The 19,688-nt window shown below is 39.1% G+C and overlaps 2 protein-coding genes across 5 annotated transcripts; both read left to right on the top strand.

Moving 5' to 3' along the window:
- On the top strand, positions 1-6,758 carry etv5b (ETS variant transcription factor 5b). Of its 4 annotated transcripts, none has more exons than XR_014629342.1 (13): positions 1-139; positions 1,362-1,506; positions 1,611-1,698; positions 1,812-1,859; positions 2,081-2,131; positions 3,002-3,125; positions 3,210-3,497; positions 3,864-4,153; positions 4,651-4,713; positions 4,861-5,099; positions 5,184-5,285; positions 5,455-5,889; positions 5,966-6,754. XR_014629342.1 is itself a non-coding variant. In XM_084424829.1 (12 exons), the coding sequence occupies exons 2-12, from the start codon at positions 1,459-1,461 to the stop codon at positions 5,689-5,691; spliced, it is 1,578 nt and encodes a 525-aa protein (XP_084280955.1). In that variant the 5' UTR covers positions 1-139; positions 1,362-1,458; the 3' UTR covers positions 5,692-6,758. The 4 variants fall into 4 exon arrangements, 2 of the variants coding, with proteins under 2 accessions (XP_084280955.1, XP_084280954.1); XR_014629341.1 differs by having other exon boundaries at positions 12-139; positions 5,184-5,291; positions 5,966-6,756; XM_084424829.1 differs by having other exon boundaries at positions 5,455-6,758.
- Positions 6,759-9,959: 3,201 nt separating this feature from the next.
- gca (grancalcin) lies at positions 9,960-14,632 on the top strand. The gene is made up of 8 exons (XM_084427000.1): positions 9,960-10,265; positions 12,934-13,098; positions 13,182-13,251; positions 13,342-13,385; positions 13,508-13,655; positions 13,861-13,974; positions 14,114-14,172; positions 14,329-14,632. The coding sequence occupies exons 1-8, from the start codon at positions 10,242-10,244 to the stop codon at positions 14,353-14,355; spliced, it is 651 nt and encodes a 216-aa protein (XP_084283126.1). The 5' UTR covers positions 9,960-10,241; the 3' UTR covers positions 14,356-14,632.
- Positions 14,633-19,688: the final 5,056 nt, after the last annotated feature.

Raw genomic sequence — 19,688 nt, 5'->3', positions numbered from 1 at the left:
GATTCCATTGAGAAAATTTCAGTCGCGTCAAGCTGAGGGAGAGTGCGATCCTATTAGTGCTTTCAAAAGCAGTCTGTTTTTCTCTTGGATTTATCAAAGCACTTTTTTTTTCAAAATCAAAGGATTTAATCACCGTTGGGTGAGTATATTTTGCACGCTGCTCTAGCGTTGTATTGTTTAATTATGAGCCGATGCAAGTTTCGTCTTCTGCTTTTATTTTTATAAAGTTGCATTACTTAAAACGGTGCGTTTAGTTTTGCTGGTTCTCAACGCCATTTTCTTTGTGCGCATATTTGGGAACCTCTTCAGTTTCTTAGTACTTTATTAAGCTTACTGTAAACTTAATCATAATCGTAAGTTTGCGCTCTGCAAAAATCCATATGCGGTTTGGCGAAGTGCTTCTCGCGCGTTTGGTGTTTTTATGAATGGAACGTCTGAGGTTTTTTCGGGTAGCGCGCACGATGGATCAAATTTCACTTCATTGAGAAAAACAAGCGTCCGAGGGAAGGGAGGGGGAGCGCGCGGCGATAATGGGCGCTGGGGGGGGGAGGGATTGGACTTCTTGAACTCGCTCTTATACCTGTTAACTCGCTGTTGTAATGCTATAATCTCGCTTTACTTATTCAACAACTATAGCTTCCGCTGGCTGTCTTTATTGTCGCCAATAAAACATCTTTAAAAGCACAAACTCTTCTTTTTCAGCATGAAATGTGCAGACGCACGTTCCTCCTGTTTTATAAAGGTCTGATAAGCTTCAGGAAGCAATAATGTTAAGCTATGGATGTTTAATTAGTTCTTGGTCCAGAGATGTTGGCTCACTGTGAGGTGTTTTCTTGGCCTCGCGGCTGTAATACGATTTTATGGCTTGAACACTTGCGTCAGGGAAAATAAACACACGTGTGTGACGAAGCGTGAATAGCTTAGGCTTCTTATTTTATTCATGGCGTTCCACTATTTAAATCCGAACCAAATTTGTGTTAATAAAAGCTCCTTTTTTATTATTATCACTTTCGTTTAGATTCATTCTTAGTCTCTTGGGCAACAGATGGTACTGTATGGTTATGTAAGGACCCCCATCTGTACCGTGTGTGTGTGAGAGAGAGAGAGAGAGAGAGTGTGTGTGCGTGAGAGAGAGAAGAGGCTGAGCAAGTGTAAGTGTCCTGCACTAATGCAGCACACTTCATCTGAGCAGGAGCTGAGAGTGAGTGTGTTACACAAACAAACATGCAAGCTGAAGTTTTCTCAGATCAAAGGGACAGTTGGTCCTAAACTGTCAGGTCCCGGGATGATCACTGACAGCTGCATCAGATCCTGACTTGTCTTTCTCTAAGTGCCACTTTTCTCGGCTCTTCTTCCGACAGGCGACGATATCACCCGTGGGCCCACCCCCCCTTTATCCCTGTTTATTCCCGCTTTCCCTCCTGCTGCAGCCCTAGGCCGCAGTGAAAAGCAAGCGACATGGACGGATTTTACGACCAGCAGGTCCCTTTCGTGGTGCCCCCTAATGTACGTATGCCTCATTTTCTTCACTTTTTAGATATTTCACTACTTAGCATCCACAATGATCACTGGTTTCAACTTCATTATTTGATCTTGGTCTTATTTTACAGAAGTCTCACATGCAGGAAACATTTTGCAGAACTTTCAATGACCGAAAAAGGAAGTTTGTTGACACTGAGCTGGCACAGGATACAGAGGGTAAACAAATGAGCATGCAATCAATCCATCCAGATCTCTCTAAAACACATCATTTAACCCAGGCCCAAACAAGTCAGCCTGTTTATTCACAAATCAATCTCTGTGTTCCACAGATCTCTTTCAAGATCTCAGCCAGCTACAAGAGATTTGGATTGCAGAAGGTACGTCAACAGCTCTAGAATAGTCTAGGTTATGGAACTACTGTTAAAACACAACTTGGTGGTTAATGCATCATCTCAGTGGTTGATCTCTGGGGCCACATTCAAATTGGATAAGACAATATGGCACATATAAACATACAAATTATTTATATTCATGTTACTGGCTCTGAAGCAAGTTTGCAAGCCAGTCAGTATAAATAGTTTTCCTTCTCCATGTGCAGCCCAGGTACCCGATGACGAACAGTTTGTTCCAGATTTCCAGTCGGATAACTGTGAGTACCTTTTGAATATTCATGTAGCAAGGAAGTGGGGTTGGTTGCAGAATAGCACATAGAACTTGCCTTTATGAATTATAGAAACTCCCGGCATATGAAAAACATTTATTTATTTATACTGCACAAATGATTAGCACTGGATAATTTGCTATGGACATTATGAAGCGTTTTGAGATGCATACTACCTTCCTCCTTGAAACCAAGAAAATGAATCGCCAAGAGTGTCTGTGCCAAACCTGATTCTTAGCCATCAGTTTAAGATGTTTCTATGGTGTGAGTGTGTGTGTGTTCACACACATGTGAGGCCCAGTCTGCCGCTGCGGTGCTGTAACTCATGGCAGCCTCCAGCTTGGTGACATTTTAATGGGGCTGGATCCTCGGCGCACACACACTCTGGTTATTATGTGCTGGTGAACAGTGCTCTGGCTGTGTCCCTTGTTAGCTTTTCTTCCCATTTGGCTCTGAATAAGTCTTAATTGTGTGCATTTCAATGGTGTTTATTGTAGAACGTGAATGCACATGGATGTGTTTGCATAGAAATTGTGTGTGAGAGGGTATGTGTGTGTTTGTCTGGCACAATTCCTCTTATCTGGCATCGTGCCTGTAGTTCTCACAGGCCCCTCTTTCACCACAGCTGGGCAGTGGGGCCCTTTTCCAGAGGAATCACGCGATAGTCTGCGAGTTCTAACTTGCGGCCTCCTTTTCTAGAAGGAGTAGTTCTAGTGGTTCAGTGCTAAATATTTATCAAACATCTGACACCAGAAACAAACTAGGTTAGGTTCCAAGTTAAAGAACTGTATTTTTGTTCTGGCATTTTAGTTTATGTAGACACAATGTATTAAATGAAATGAAAAACTTTCTCTCTAGTGATGTTCCATGGACCTCTTCAAACTAAAGTAAAGAGGGAACTGAGCCCAAGCAGGGAATTTTCCCCCTGTGGACAAGAGCAGCGACTCTCTCCATATGGAGAGAAGTGCCTATATAACTACAGGTATGTATTTCCTTGTCCTTTCCCCATCTTTCCCTTCTCCATATTCCCCTCACTCATGCTTTATTTGTGTTTTGCCGATTTTAGTGCCTTCGACAGGAAGCCATTTCCTTTCAACAAGCCGCTGACTCCTCCTTCTACACCAGCATCACCCTTTGGCTCCTCCACCAGCACAACAACACATAATGTGCAGAAAAGAGCAATGCAACCAGCCCAAACTCAGACACAAGGACTGCCACTATTACCTGTCCTAAACCACAGTTCTACCCCACCACATCAGAGAGCACATACTCCACTCCACAGTCAAAGCCCACCTTTTGCTGTGCCCTGCCAACCAGTCAATCACCCAGATGCCTCCTACAGTACAGACCACAGGTATGAATATATAACATCTTGCAACTTATTAGGTTGTTTTTATTTCCGGCACTTCACAGTCATTTTTTTGGGTCACGGTGATCGATTTCTAACCTCATTTCTATCTTTGGCGTCAGCTTGAACTGCTCGTGCATGTTAAAAGTACTGTAATCAGCTCAGGTTGAGCCTTTCATTGGGTTTTATCTTGTTAAAGATGCCACACTGACCTGGAAAGCAGTTCTATGTTTATCCCACTCAAGTCTCCAGGTTTAACTACTGGAAAAAAAGAGCTTTAACACCAGACTTATCCCTCATGATCTCAATTGCCCTTGATGTTAATGCCTTCTCATGTCTTTTTTCCCTTTTTCTTACTCTTCATCTCGTTAGGTTCCATCGGCAGCTTTCCGAGCCCTGTCTGCCGTTCTCACAGTCCGATGGTCGTTGTCAGACACTTTACCCCCCACACACCCGTGGCCATTTTCCCCGACATAGCCGCCCCCCTTATCACCGGCAGATGTCAGAGCCGTTGGTGCCAATGCCTCCCCAGGGATTCAAAAAGGAAATGGTGGATCCTCGTTACAATGACCAGGGTGTGCAAAACATGGGGCCTCCTCGTGCACCGTTGATCCACCAACTGTCAATCAAACAGGAGCCCAGAGACTTCGGCTTTGACTCAGGTGGGTGTAAATCTCTCAGAGATTTTGGATTCAGTCCCTGTGTGTGAAGCATGTAGTGCTGTAATGAGTAATCCTTTTAGCTCCCACTAGGTCAGATGTACTGATGACTATTGAACTGTCATAAGAAAAGTGAAATTTTAAAAGCAAAAGGTCCATTGTGAATAGTGTAGCGACTTGTAAAGCACAGCTCACACAGAAGTCACTTTCTGTTGGTCAACATGGCAAAATTCGTGACCAATGTAATCTGAAGATGAAATGTGCATGGGAAATCTTTTGCCATTGAAGCGAAATTCCCCGCAGTGCGGATTCCTATAGAAATTACTCCTAGGAACTCCGATGAACTTTACATTATATTATATTGTATATATTTAAAAGTGATTTTATAAAGTGGAACTCTGATGTATATATATATATATAAAGGAACACTGATAAGCATGAAATTCCAAACATTGTTATATTATATATTTTTTATTAATATTCATGTAATTGTCTTGCAGAAGTACAGAATTGCCAATCATCTTTTGGCAAATCAGCAAATTTCTATGGAGCCAACAGCGAGGGTGAGGCTTTTATCAGTTTAGTTTCACCTACTATTTCCATAAAGTACAGATGTTTTATTAAGCAGCAGCTTCTGTTGTAATGAGAGTTCTTTCTCAGACTGTCCATTATTAAATCCAATGAATTTTTTCTCTGGTTCTCGATTGTAGGTTTTGGGTATGATGGAGAATCCCACCTTTATTATGATGATGCGTGTGTGGTCCCAGACCGCCTGGAGGGAAAGCTGAAGCAGGAGGGTGGAGTTTTCCGAGAGGGTCCTCCGTATCAACGAAGGGGGTCTCTGCAACTCTGGCAGTTCCTGGTCACTCTGTTGGACGACCCATCCAACCGCCACTTCATTGCTTGGACTGGCCGTGGCCTCGAGTTTAAACTCATTGAACCAGAGGAGGTCAGTGTGTTATGAAAGCCAATAGCTTTATAGCCCATTTTTATTTCAGCCAACAAGCAATATTAACACCCACATTTTCAATAGGTTGCTCGCCGTTGGGGGATCCAGAAGAACAGGCCTGCTATGAATTATGACAAGCTGAGCCGTTCTCTGCGTTACTACTATGAGAAGGGCATCATGCAGAAGGTAAAGGCACGTTCACGTTCCAATGTCATTTTTCTTCTTTCGATCCCTTAATAATTAGATTGTAGTTCCCTAATTACCTGTAGTTAGTAAAATCCACCCCATCAAAGCATATCAGCTTTTTCCAAACAAGATTTTCTAAAACATTTCTCTTTCTCTTGTTCACATGCAGGTTGCTGGAGAGCGGTACGTGTATAAGTTTGTGTGTGATCCCGATGCACTCTTCTCCATGGCATTCCCTGACAACCAGAGGCCCAGTCTGAAGGCAGACCCCGATGGGATGCAGGTTCCTGAGGATGACACCGTTCCACTCTCACACTTTGACGAGACTAACAGTGTCCCTTATCCAGCAGATGCCAGGGACCAGTGCTTAGTGGGGCCGTCCTTTCCTGAAAATTATGCTTTCTGAACTGTTTCACTACCAGAACTCTAAAATGCATCCTCACACTCCAAATGCAGCTCATGTCAAATTGTAATCGCTCCAATGAAGAATCTGTAACGCCTGCTGAAAAGTCTCTAAACTTTCTTGCCACATTTTTATTGTTACTACACAGGCTCCATTATAGAAAAATGCTTTTCATTGCTTTTTTAAATGTACACAACAAAAGTAAAGGGACACAACAGTATTTTTCAGTATAACCTTTTATATATATATAAATAAAATCAAAGATTATACTGAAAAGTACTGTTGCTTTCTTTGTGTATTGGGCCTGGTGTCTATTTTTCAATGCTCTACTTCAGTGAGTTTTTTTAGAACACTTCTGACAATGCATAATGATGCACCTCAGGCAGTGTTGTAATTATCTGTGTATATAGCTTTGATTATAATCTGGAAAAATGCACAATTTTTCTCCAGCTGGCCAAGTAAAATCTTAGTAATTTCAACTGCTTTTGTAATGTGATTTTTATGGATATGGGCCGGGGTAGAATAGGCAAAAAGAGAGCAGGGGAAATGAAAATTGAAGAATCTATGTATATTATGAGTATATTTTTGCAAAAGCAGAATTGAATAGCATTGTATAACCTGTACAACAGACTTTTATCACTTCTAATCTGTTCTGTTTGTACAGTGGTGTGTGTGAAATTGAAAACCAGCTCTTGATATAGGGCAAAATCGAGGATGAAAAGCCTGATTGCTGATTCAGGATCAGTCATGCTTGTGTGACCTTTAACTGTTTACCAAAGGATTAGAGCAAGGCCATCTGATCACTGTTCAGTAGTAAACCAGCATGGCAAGAAACCCCCTAGCTCTTTCCACACTCACTGTCAACCTTACTTGTCTTTCCTAGGTACAACAGACCCCTAGTTCTGTTTCACTGTGGATAAAACTGTTGTTTCATTGTCTTTTGAAGGCAATTTCTTTCATTAAGAATTTTTAAGTACAGTTTTGGTGTACAATTACAGACCTGTATTTTCTGAACTATATAAGTACAGGATAATAAATGTCCATAAACAGATATGGTTCTTTTTGGATACAGTTTGTTTGGTTTTTGTCTTATTTATAGCCAGTGGCACATCACCTACACTTTGAGAACATATTTGGGGTAAATGAACAAAGTAAAGAGCATTATGACGGTCATTAATACACTAAGGCCTGGTTTCACAGACAGGGCTTAGATTAAGTCAGCATTAGACCTTAGTTTTTTAGGGCATTTAAGTAGATTTTATATGTAAATGTGCGTAAAAACATTATTGGTGTGCATCCTGAGACAAGACAATATTTAATGATATGCCAGTGCAAGTTGCTTTCACTTAAAACCACTTAAACATGCCTTTTAGTCAGGGACTAGCTTAAGGCTTGCCTGTGAAACCGGGGGTACATGACTTTTGCTCAGATTTGCATTCTGGACAAATCGAATTGATTCATTGAGTCTGCAGATTTTGGGCAGTTCGAGTTGACAGATTTCACAGAAAATCATGTAGTGTATGATGGGCAGAGACTTAAAATTTTTGTTTCAGTTTTAGTTTTAGAAACGTTTTTCCTTCGCGTTTTTCGCATACAGACGACAACATTGTTAAAACGATTCCGATTCACACGGATCCGCGAAAACAACAAAAACGCTGCATCATGCTGCAATGCCAGTAGTTGGCGATGTCACTTTGTGAAGAAAAACGACGTGCCTATAGACTGAACACTAAATACGCATGTGCATGACATCACTGTTTTCACAAATTTGCGTTTTTGTAGTTTACACAGAGACGACAACGGTATTGTTTTCAAAAACTTGCACTTTGAGGTCATTTACATGACAGTGTTTTCAACTAAAAATGGAAAACTATATGCGTGTAAGCCGTTTATTTACGCGACAACAGCATTTTGGGGGACTGAAAATGCACGTTTTTGAAAACGATACCAGTAATGTCTCCGTGTAAACTACAAAAGCCAAAACAGTGATGTCATGTGCATGCGTATTATGTGTTCAGTCTATAGCCGTTTTTAATCGTTTTCGTGGATCCGTGTGAACGGGGATCGTTTTGATAACGTCATCTGTACGCGAGAAGTGCAAAGTAAAAACGTTTCAGTTTTTATTACATTATTGTCGTACACTTTGAAACCCATTTTCAGGCCCTCAAAATGCTGTTGTCAGGTAAATGAACGGCCAAAACGCATCATTTTCACAAATGTGCTTTTTTTTTCGTTTACACAGCGAAGATACAGTATTGTTTACAAAAACGTTGAATCCCATTTTCAAAGGTTTTAGGTTTCAGGCCCGCCAAAATGCTGTTGTCGTGTAAACAAACGGTCAAAACGCATAAAATGTTTTCCGTTTTTAGTTGAAAACACTGCCGTGTAAACGGCCTCTATATGATTCCATCCAGTCTGAGAATATCAAACATGTTTGATATTTTGAGCCGGTTTTAGAACACATTGTTTTCATTTGTCATGTGTCTCCAACAAACCATGTTTCTGCATTCATTTGTTATGTTCTTATGGTTTAAAAGTCTAGTAGTGTGTGATCCTCAGGCGTTTAGTGTATAATGCCATAGAGTTTTAAAATCTATTCAGATTTTAAAAGTTGTGTACTGTATTCCAGCCTTTACATTTAGACTATTCAGTCCATTTGGCACATTGAGGAATCTCATTTATGTGCGTGATCTTTCCAGGAACCTCTCAGTCTGACCACTAAACTGTAACCCAGCAAAGCCTGTGTAACGAGGCGATGCAAAGTAACAGGGTATTGCATAACCTAGTGACGCTCGTTCTCTTTCTTCCCTCCTCTCTCCTTTAGCAGGGTTAGTCTTAATCCTGCTGGTGACCTTGTTCCATGGAGCCAGAGAATAGAAGAGTTATTAAGCTGTCATACACCCTTATCATCATAAAGGAACTCAAGCTTACTGAATGCTTGACAAATTATGAAGTTTTTAAAATGATGCAGTGTCTCTTCGACACAAGTATTTTGGAATTAATTTGCATATTTTCCGTGGGCGGGGATTATTTAAATTAGTACCATTGTGACTTCATAAGATCCGGAAAAATCACGCCGTAGTACAAACGAGCTGTTCGTTGTAGTTCTTAAAAAGGGGATCCTGTTAAATAAAATATCTCCCTTTGGAGTGGACTTTGAGCTTTGTAAAGCTGAAGATCTTTTTTGCTCAAACAGCAACAATACAGACTAACTAAAGTTGAAAAGTGGAAAAGCATAATAGGACCCGTTTAAAAATAAAAGCTCCACAAGGGGGGGTTTCACAACAATGCTATTGGTGAATTTCAGGTTCACCAAAGAACCTTTCAGTGAACATTTTTTTTTTTGAGTGTGAAAAACAATTTAAGAATCCTTTCCTACTATAAAGAACCTTCAGTGCAATGTTGGATGTTCTTCGTGGAACTATAAGATGTCAATAAAGGACCTTTATTTTTTAACCCAGCAAATAGCCATCATTTCACCGTCTAGGTTAACTATAGACCCGATATAGTCTGGCTATGAGCTTGAATTTAAATACTGAATTGAATTGAAAATAACCATGAATTTGGTTACATGTCGTTATGTAAGATGTATGATGTTCCATCATGTAAGCAAAGTCAACAGTGATCATTTTTTAAACATGTTATATGCATAGCCTGAGAGTCTATGGTTATATTAAATGTTCACTGACAGCCCAAATTTTGCCTTGTTTTAGCCTGGACGTCAGGGCTGTGTTTGGATGGCTATTGGACGTCTTTTAAACGCAAAATTGCTTGCTGGGAACTTGGAAGGGTATGTTATGACGTCAAAAACTTTCATACGCACAAAACATTCTTAATGGAAGGAGTTGTCTCCTTTATTGTTGTTGTGGTTGATATTATGTGATGTGTGATTTCTCTTTTGTATGTTTCCGTTTCTCTGTACAAAAAAATTAAAAATCCTGAATGGAAGGAAACACTGTCCAAAACTTACCTCCAAACTAGAGTCTTGTTGCTGGGTTGAGCGCAGGAGCTGCCAGCTTCTACTTTTAGTGTTTTAGCGCCGACCGCTGGTTCTCAACGTAAATGACAGATTGGTGTTATATAAGCACGCACCATTGATAAACACGTCACCCCAGCCAATAGCGAATTACTACAGAATAACTCCGCTAAGTTAATCACCAGTAAATACGTCTGTGATCATTTTGAACGTAACAGTGTTTCCCATGATGCATTTAATAAGCAAAACTGCGCAATATCATTGGCCACCAAGGTTATCAGTCAAATTGCCATGTGATTTCCGTGTAGGCTATATCTGTCACTGAACGCTTGCTTTACAGTAGGAGGTGTGATCCATCCAAAATCGGCTCTGCATAGATAATGTAGTCATGTTTTATGACGTAAGGTTAAACTAAAACTCTGCGACCCGATCGCTGTCAGTCCCGCTGATCCTAATGACGTCATCATATGACTTCCCGTAACAGTCGAAATACGGAAGTGATCTGGACTGGCCGAAAACTTTCTCATAAGATTCATTTTTAAGTCGTTTCGGTTCCTTGAGGGTGCAATCACTAAGTATGGCGTATCCTGGGTATAACAATGTAAGTATCACTTAACTTATATGTTTTATGTTGTAGAATGTAAACATAATTTGATAATTAGTTTAAGAAACGCCAGATTGGTTGAAAAATCTGTATATGTCTTGTTACGCCCCAAATTGTTACATTGAATAAATGACATATAATTTAGTACCGGTAATTACGTTTCCTCTAATATGGATTAGGCATACCGCAGCAGGTTATACCTGAACCCAGTATCAGTAATGTAAATTTTTAACTAACGTTACAGGGCTATTATTTTGCCCACCGCCCACCCGGTTTTCAAGGGCAAGGACATTTTCAACAATACAATATATAGGCCATTACATTTTTGTTTTGTATTGTTTTCCATTGAAACATAAACATTACTAAAGCAAATTATCTTGAGATTCAAAATGGTGGAAGAATTTTTCTTGAAATATGTTTTAAGCATAAACTTTCACTTCCACTTCTAGAAATTTTATTTTAAGAATGTTTAGATGTTATTATAAAATATCTCCACAAAAAAACAAAAAAATTTTTACAAAAATAAAAATAGTCACAGCACGTCGTCTATCTATGTCAAAAACAAGCTAAATTAATCAAGTGAAATAAATTCTTTATTTGCACACCACCCACACATATTATTTTTAAGGGCAAGGACATTTTCAACAATACAATAAGCCATAACATTTTTGTTTTGTTTTGGTTTCCATTGAAACATAGAAAGAAACATTACTAAAGCAAATTATATTGAAATTTTGTTTAACCTATTGGCAAATAATTTGTCTTGTTTTAAGCATAAACTGTCACTTCTAGTAAATCTTATTTTAAGGATGTTTAAATATGTGTATATATATATATATATATATATATATAAAAATAAAAAATATAAAAAAATATATATATATTATTTATTTTTTTGCTGTGTGTCACAGCACTTCGTCCATCTATGTCAAAAACATTAGTTAAATGAGTCAAGTGAAATAAATTCTCAGGCTGAATTCCTACACTGTCAGGAAGAAAAAATGTGCAAAAATGATGGCGGTTTAGCAAGCCACAGCTTGTGACTTGCCTCTAAGCTGTTGTAGCCTTGAAAGTTTGTTTCCCTCCTTTTTTCTCTGAGAATGTATAAGTCCAAATATTTATGATTATTTTTAGTCACTTTTATTGACATTTTCTGCTCCCAAGTCATGCCTATCTATATGCCTGTCTTGCATGGACAGGTTAAAGTAAAAAAAAAAAAAAAAAAGGTATATGAACATGTAGCATAGATGTGGTTTCACCACAGAAAGCACATGTATAGCCTCTTGGCTATATATAGCCTCCTATGTAGGCTGGAGTTTATTTAGGCCCAATAGTAATTGGCCGCCCCGTCTGTACTCTTGGTAAAACCCAGTGGAATGTTATGAGTTTAATTGGACAATTGTGTGTGTTTTGAAACAAATCCAAGTGGAGTTAATACATGATGTTCAGCAATTGGTTGGTTGATACATTCTTTTGAACAGACACTGAAGGTTGATTTAGATTGCACATTTTATTCTAGCTGTAGCCTATTAGGGCTGTTGTCAGAGGCAGACCACTTGAACCTTTTTGTAACAAGTTAAGTCTTAAATGTAGTACCGAAATTTACATCTGAAAAATCGGCATTTTGATGAACCAAGATATTTTAGTCTACACTGTTTTCAAGTAGGCTAATGCATGAACAAAACATCACTAAAGATTATTTTAGCGCACTTAACGTTGCCATCTAATAATCGCAAATAAGCATTGTGCTTTGATACGAAACAAAGTGTGAGCTTTCAAATTCTGTAAATTTTTTAATGAAATTCAAACAATAAATGTTGTGTTGGTGCTTTTTTGACATATCACTGTAGCCACCTCAGTTATTCTTCTTTACTTCTAGCACGAAATAAACAATAATGGGCGTCAGAAGGTATGTTAAAAGAAACTGTACAACTTACTGAAATGTCTCATGTAATCGCTCCATCAACGTTTCAAGATGTCAATATCTCAGGAAAGCCATTCAATGTCCATAGCTCGTTAGTCAACTAAAAAGCACCATATTACATAATCACTATATTTTTTACTTAAAGCTGCCGTCCGTAACTTTTTTTGTGTTTAAAAATGTATATAATAAGCGAGTACATCATGAATCCATTTTCCAAACTGTGATTTATGTCATATCCTTAATCACTACAGTACACCTATAATAAGAGTTTATATTCGGACTATTTTGGACTGGTTCGGGTCGTACCACTGCAGAGTTACCCCAGTACCTGACTCGTCAAAGACATAAACGGAGAGAAGTAGCTCCGGCTACAATGTTCTTCCGCAAGACGCATGCAGTTCTGTTCATTAACCGCTAGAGCGCCAAAAGTTACGGCCTGCAGCTTTAACCTGCTGTCTTCATTATTTAATAGATGTTTGATAAATCTGTCAAGAAAGCACATTTATATTACAACCACCATTTAAATGTTAATATTTCAACAATGAATTAGAGTAGAAACATATAATTAAAAGGTTGATATAAAACTGCCATTTAAATGTTTGTATACAGCTCAGTATATATAACTGATTTGATGAATGAATTGATTATTAAATAAACTTTGAGGTTTGTTTTTTTCAGCCAAATTGTTATTTTTCCGATCAGTACAGTAGGCTGCTTAAAAGTGTCACTTTTTTACTGCAGTTTGGTGGTCCAATGCCAGGAGTTCCTGCTCAGGGTATGGCAATGCCAGGTGTCCCTGCTGCAGGTGGTTACCCAGCACAACCATATGGGGCGTACCAGGGGACTTTTCCTGCTTCTCCTGCCCAGGACCCAATGTGGGGCTATTTCACAGCAATAGCTGGTCAGGTGAGAGCTGCTAGCTATACTGGTTTTTTTTTTTTTTCTGTCCCATTATGTTGTTCATGTAGTAAACATAAATCTTATGTCAGGATGGTGAAGTTGATGCTGAAGAACTTCAAAGGTGCCTCACCCAGTCTGGAATCAGCGGCAACTACAATCGTGAGTACAAAAATGAGTTCCAAATGCTTGGACTAGCAAATCAATAATATAGAGCGAGTGGATCATGCTCACTGCACTGCTTTTTTGCAGCCTTCAGTTTGGAAACCTGCAGGATTATGATTGCCATGCTGGATGTATCCTTCACAGAAAAAGGAAACAGCTCTGTTCTTATCTCTACAACTCGAGTCAAAAGTTTGCTTTATGCAGTATCCCAACATCTTGATGTGGTTTAGATTCTTTAAGCATGTGTGTACAGAGAGATTTCACCGGAAAGATGGGTTTCAATGAGTTTAAAGAACTGTTCTCCGTGCTAAATGGCTGGAAGCAGAACTTCATAATGGTGGACAGGGACTTCAGTGGAACGGTGGATCCTCATGAGATGTCCCAGTGCCTTGCTAACATGGGTGAGTAAATTAAGTCTATTTCTATTGACTGAGATCAAAAAGTAGTTAGTTCTCAGGGTAAAATATCTCTCAAAGAATAAATAACAAGTCACTCATTTTGAGCTTTAAAATAAAATCAAAACTACAGGGCACAATGTACACATGTCTTAGCCAATAGCCCTGGAGACTGTGATGTAAGCAAAAAATGTCTGTCATGATTGCACAGGTATGCGAATTAGCCCACAGGCACAGAACGCCATCATCAAACGCTACAGCAAGTCTGGAAAGATCTACTTTGATGACTATGTGGCATGTTGTGTGAAGCTAAGGGCACTTACAGGTGAGACTTTTTGTAAAATTTAGAAATACAAATCTATACAAAACTTGATTATTATAACTACACCGATTATAGTTATACTAAGTATTCTGTTGATTGTATTTTTGATCAAACACTGTATGACTTTTTTATTTTTGCGTAGAAAACTTTAGGAGGAGAGATACAATGCAGCAGGGAATGGTGAACTTCCAGTATGATGATGTAAGTTTTCCCATTTAAGTGCCTATATTTTCTGCCTCACTGCCACTTATTTTTTAAATCTAAGGTGTTTTTTACTGATTAATTGTAGAAGTAAAATGGGTTACTTCTTGAAAGCATACAGGAAGCTGTTGTAACATCTTTAATTTCCTCTTGCAGTTCATCTTGTGTACTATGTCTCTCTGAAGAGGGTTACTGACAAGTACAGTATGCACTCCAGGAAGAGCACTGAGTGACTGAAGGTGCAAAGAAATATATTTGCTAATTTGCCAGTATGATGTTATTTGTGAACGTAGGAGTAAACCATATATTGCTTGAAATTGCTATCAATATTTGTGCCAAAGCAGACCTCAGTTCTTTTTAAATGATCTTTTTCATAATCATTCTTTATAAATTATGTGTATTATGTTCAAATATAACCTCTTACCATATATTTTGCCAATAAAACATGGTACATCTTTAAGAGTTGTGTTCTGGCTTTATTTAGCAGCAAGGACAGTGAGAATGTGCTGTTGTGGTTCATGTCAGAGGTGTCAAAAGTATTCACATTCATTACTCAGGTAGAAGTATAGATACTAGGGTTTAAAAAGACTTCTGTAGAAGTTGAAGTATCACCTCAAGCTTTTTACTCAAGTAAAAGTATAAAAGTACTTGTTTCAAAACTACTTAAAGTATAAAAGTAAAAGTAATGTAAGGGAAAAAAATGCAATTAATTCTCTCTCTCTCTCTCTCTCAATAGTTGACACGATTTGCCCCGATTTCTCCCTCGCTTACCGCATCTAGGTTTCCTTCTGAGGAGTTTTGGCGCTTCGCACAACCAAATGTGACTACAGCCTCTCACAAGTTAGAAAGACACCACAACGCCAATCAGTTTAGCGATGTGTATTCAGGAGGCGGGACTCAGATCTAAACCGTTTGTGTAATTGGCCAAATTTTTTTTTTTTACGACTACACGCCGGAATGAAAACAAGCCGAAATTAAATAGGAGTAACGAGGCTATTTTTAAAATGTAAGGAGTAGAAAGTACAGATAATTGCGTGGAAGTAAAAAGTCGTCTGAAAAATAATTACTCCAGTAAAGTATAGATACCCCAAATTTCTACTTAAGTAAGGTAACGAAGTATTTGTACTTCGTTACTTGACACCTCTGGTTCATGTACGTTGTAAAAATCAGTGTTGGGGTCTCTTGTACACATTACAAGTACAGTGGGTACGGAAAGTATTCAGACCCCCTTACATTTTTCACTCTTTGTTATATTGCAGCCATTTGCTAAAATCATTGAAGTTCTTTTTTTTTCTCTCATTATTGTACACACAGCACCCCACATTGACAGAAAAACACAGAATTGTTGACATTTTTGCACATTTATTAAAAAAGAAAAACTGAAATATCACATGGTCCTAAGTATTCAGACCCTTTGCTGTGACACTCATATATTTAACTCAGGTGCTGTCCATTTCTTCTGATCATCCTTGAGATGGTTCTACACCTTCATTTGAGTCCAGCTGTGTTTGATTATACTGATTGGACTTGATTAGGAAAGCCACACACCTGTCTGTATAAGACCTTACAGCTCACAGTGCATGTCAGAGCAAATGAGAATCATGAGGTCAAAGGAACTGTCTGAAGAGCTCAGAGACAGAATTGTGGCAAGGCACAGATCTGGCCAAGGTTACAAAAAAAATTCTGCTGCACTTAAGGTTCCTAAGAGCACAGTGGCCTCCATAATCCTTAAATGGAAGACGTTTGGGACGACCAGAACCCTTCCTAGAGCTGGCCGTCCGGCCAAACTGAGCTATCGGGGGAGAAGAGCCTTGGTGAGAGAGGTAAAGAAGAACCCAAAGATCACTGTGGCTGAGCTCCAGAGATGCAGTCGGGAGATGGGAGAAAGTTGTAGTAAGTCAACCATCACTGCAGCCATCCACCAGTCGGGGCTTTATGGCAGATTGGGCTGACGGAAGCCTCTCCTCAGTGCAAGACACATGAAAGCACACCTGAAGGACTCCAAGATGGTGATAAATAAGATTCTCTTGTCTGATGAGACCAAGATAGAACTTTTTGGCCTTAATTCTAAGCGGTATGTGTGGAGAAAACCAGGCACTGCTCATCACCTGTCCAATACAGTCTCAACAGTGAAGCATGGTGGTGGCAGCATCATGCTGTGGGGGTGTTTTTCAGCTGCAGGGACAGGACCAATCGAGGGAAAGATGAATGCGGCCAAGTACAGGGATATCCTGGACGAAAACCTTCTCCAGAGTGCTCTGGACCTCAGACTGGGCCGAAGGTTCACCTTCCAACAAGACAATGACCCCAAGCACACAGCTAAAATAACGAAGGAGTGGCTTCACAACAACTCCGTGACTGTTCTTGAATGGCCCAGCCAGAGCCCTGACTTAAACCCAATTGAGCATTTCTGGAGAGACCTGAAAATGGCTGTCCACCAACGTTTACCATCCAACCTGACAGAACTGGAGAGGATCTGCAAGGAGGAATGGCAGAGGATACCCAAATCCAGGTGTGAAAAACTTGTTGCATCTTTCCCAAAAAGACTCATGGCTGAAATAGATCAAAAGGGTGCTTCTACTAAATACTGAGCAAAGGGTCTGAATACTTAGGACCATGTGATATTTCAGTGTTTCTTTTTTAATAAATGTGCAAAAATGTCAACAATTCTGTGTTTTTCTGTCAATATGGGGTGCTGTGTGTACAATAATGAAGAAAAAAATTAACTTAAATGATTTTAGCAAATGGCTGCAATATAACAAAGAGTGAAACATTTAAGGGGGTCTGAATACTTTCTGTACTCACTGTACATAATCAGATTACTTTTTTCAAGTAACTAGCAAAGTAACACTACTTTTTAATTTACATTTGAAGAGTTCAGATGCAAAAGCCTCTAAGTGCCATCTGAAAATTTCTTCTATAATGATCATTTTTATCAAGCTTGTATATTTAAGTTCAGTAATTTCACTTAAATGGCAATGAAAATGACCTATTAATTGTCATTTAAGTGAAATTACTGAACTTAAATATTCAAGCTTGATAAAAATGATCATTCTAGAAAATTTCAGATGGCACCTAGAGGCTTTTGCATCTGAACTCTTCGTTTATTTACTGACTGCTTTCCTGTCCGCATGTTGAGAGAAATCAGGAGTAAGAGCAGAGGCGTTGTGTGTGCTGTCTAAACATGAGCTGGCTTGTTGTAGTTCTAGACTAAATGTGAGCATGCTTTTACTCGTCTCACTTGCACAAAAACAGATTAAGTACCTCAAGTCAAGTCACCTTCATTCATATAACGCTTTTAACAATATAGATTGTTTCAAAGCAGCTTTACAGTGATAATAGGAAATTAAAGTAACAGAGATTGTTTTGGCTTTACAGTAGCTCTAGAATTAAGTTATTGTCCAGCTAAAGTTAGTTTTGATTGATTCACATCCGTTGCAAAGATCATCAGTTATTAACTTAGGGGCCACTTACACAACACCGTTCTAACAGAAACCCCCTAACGCGCTCCGGCCCGCTCATTCCCACAACAACAGTGCCTGGTGGCTCGAGAAACACAAACATTGAAATAGGTTCCAAGGTGCAAGCATTGACTAATTTTGAAAAACGTCATCATCTCCGCGTAAACTTCAAAAACGCGAATCTGTGAAAACGCTGACGGCGTGCACATGCGTATTACATATTTAGTCTATAGGTGTGCACGTTTGAATATACATGTGCGCAGGTGTGTAGTCCTCCTTTACAAATTGACCTCAACAAATTACTTGTCTGGCCTTAAAAATTCATAATTTTTTGTCGCTTCCGCATATCCTTGTAAACTGGAATCATTTTGACAACGTTTTATCTGTGCAGAGGTAAAGGGAAGGGAAGGAGGCCTTCACAGGGAAGAGACTAGTTGACACTTTAGGACTGTGTTGTCTTCGTGTCCAGGCGCTGGTCCTTCATCAGATCTGGATCCGGCCTGGATCCGGCGGAATGCGATTAACCTTGGGATAAACAGAGAAACTAATATTAGTGTAGACGCCATTCTTATGATGCAACGAGTACATCAGGATTTATGGGAAAAGTTCCCGGTTCTGGCTGACCTAATCTATGCAGCCTAACATTGAATTATCTAAATTGATAATGTGTTATGTGTATGATGGGTCAAAGAGATGTGTTTGATAAAATTAATAAACAGTGAAATGCAAACTCTGAGTATTATTCAAGCCTGCAAAAATGAAATGTTAAATAACACACATATTCTTAATGTACTTAATCTCACTTTATTAAACAATGTCTTTGCTGTTGACCTTCGATGATCCAGTTCAACCATATGAATAACTTAAGCAATAATCACTTTAGTTAAACATCACTTTTTATTTTATTTTATTATTGCTATAATGAGGGGCTGCATCCGAAATCGCAAAGTGTCCACTACTCTTTTATGAGCACTGTGTATGCGGGCATACTTTTGTCTTATGCTGTTTTTCGCCTACAATATATTAAGGATGTATGTGATTTTAGATGCAGCCAGAGTTGACCTTTCTTCTTCTGCAATCCTGAATGGCAGTATCAGAGAATGTCTAATAAGGCGAGAAGTTTCACTCTCAGTACACTTCCGGCTTCTGAAATGGTTGCAGTTCCACTCTGATTCCATGTGAGGGCGCTCACAGAACGAGTGCAGAATGAATCAATGAATGGAGGTCTATGGCACTATACCTACAGTCTATGCACTATACCCATCAAAATCCACTTTTCTCAGGATATAATTTTTTGTCTAGTAATTTGAATATTGTGTTCGAAAGGAGATGCAAAGAAATTACACATTGCTGGGTGTTAGATTTTTTAGAGTCACTTATTTGCTTTAAAAAGTCTTTTAAAGTGTCAATGACGTCATACACATCGTACGACCAGAGATACTGATTTATGGCAATCCTTAAGTCACTTTGGTGCTTTCGCGCTCTGCACTTTCTTTATCGACAACACAGCTGACACAGGTAAATACACGTGCTAGACGAGATTTTGTTTTGTTTGTTTCTGGTCGCGCTTCGGATGCCATCAAGCGGTATCTCTGGTCGTAATCAGTCCTTCACTGACCAATCAGCGTTCATTAGCAGAATGCTAGTGTGTTATGGGCAACAACAACTCAACCTGTAAGAAATCGAAAGGACATAAGTACTCGTTCATTCAACTTTCGACCTATAACCCATGTTGAACTTGCAAAACCTACAATCGAATCTGAGATTTCTCAACGGCAATCGGGTGAAAGAGACAAATTTTGCCGTCTAGCCCCATAGACTCCCATTCATTTTGCACTCATGGGCGATCGCCCCCAGTGGAACCCTAATCCGTAGACGGGCTCTGGTAGTATGCAAAGCTGAATGGTTTGTCTATGCTGTGCCCTCTACTGTTCAGGCGTGAATTTGCATTTCCTTCAGCCTGAGAATATTTATTCCAGTTATGGTGTGAAAGTTATGAAACAAGTTACATTTGCCAAAAATTTAACTTTTTTTTTTGTTATAAAAAGAAACAAG

Source organism: Rutilus rutilus (genome assembly GCF_951802725.1).
Source record: "Rutilus rutilus genome assembly, chromosome: 12".
NCBI lineage: Eukaryota > Metazoa > Chordata > Actinopteri > Cypriniformes > Leuciscidae > Rutilus > Rutilus rutilus.
This window is presented reverse-complemented; position numbering and strand designations above follow the sequence as displayed.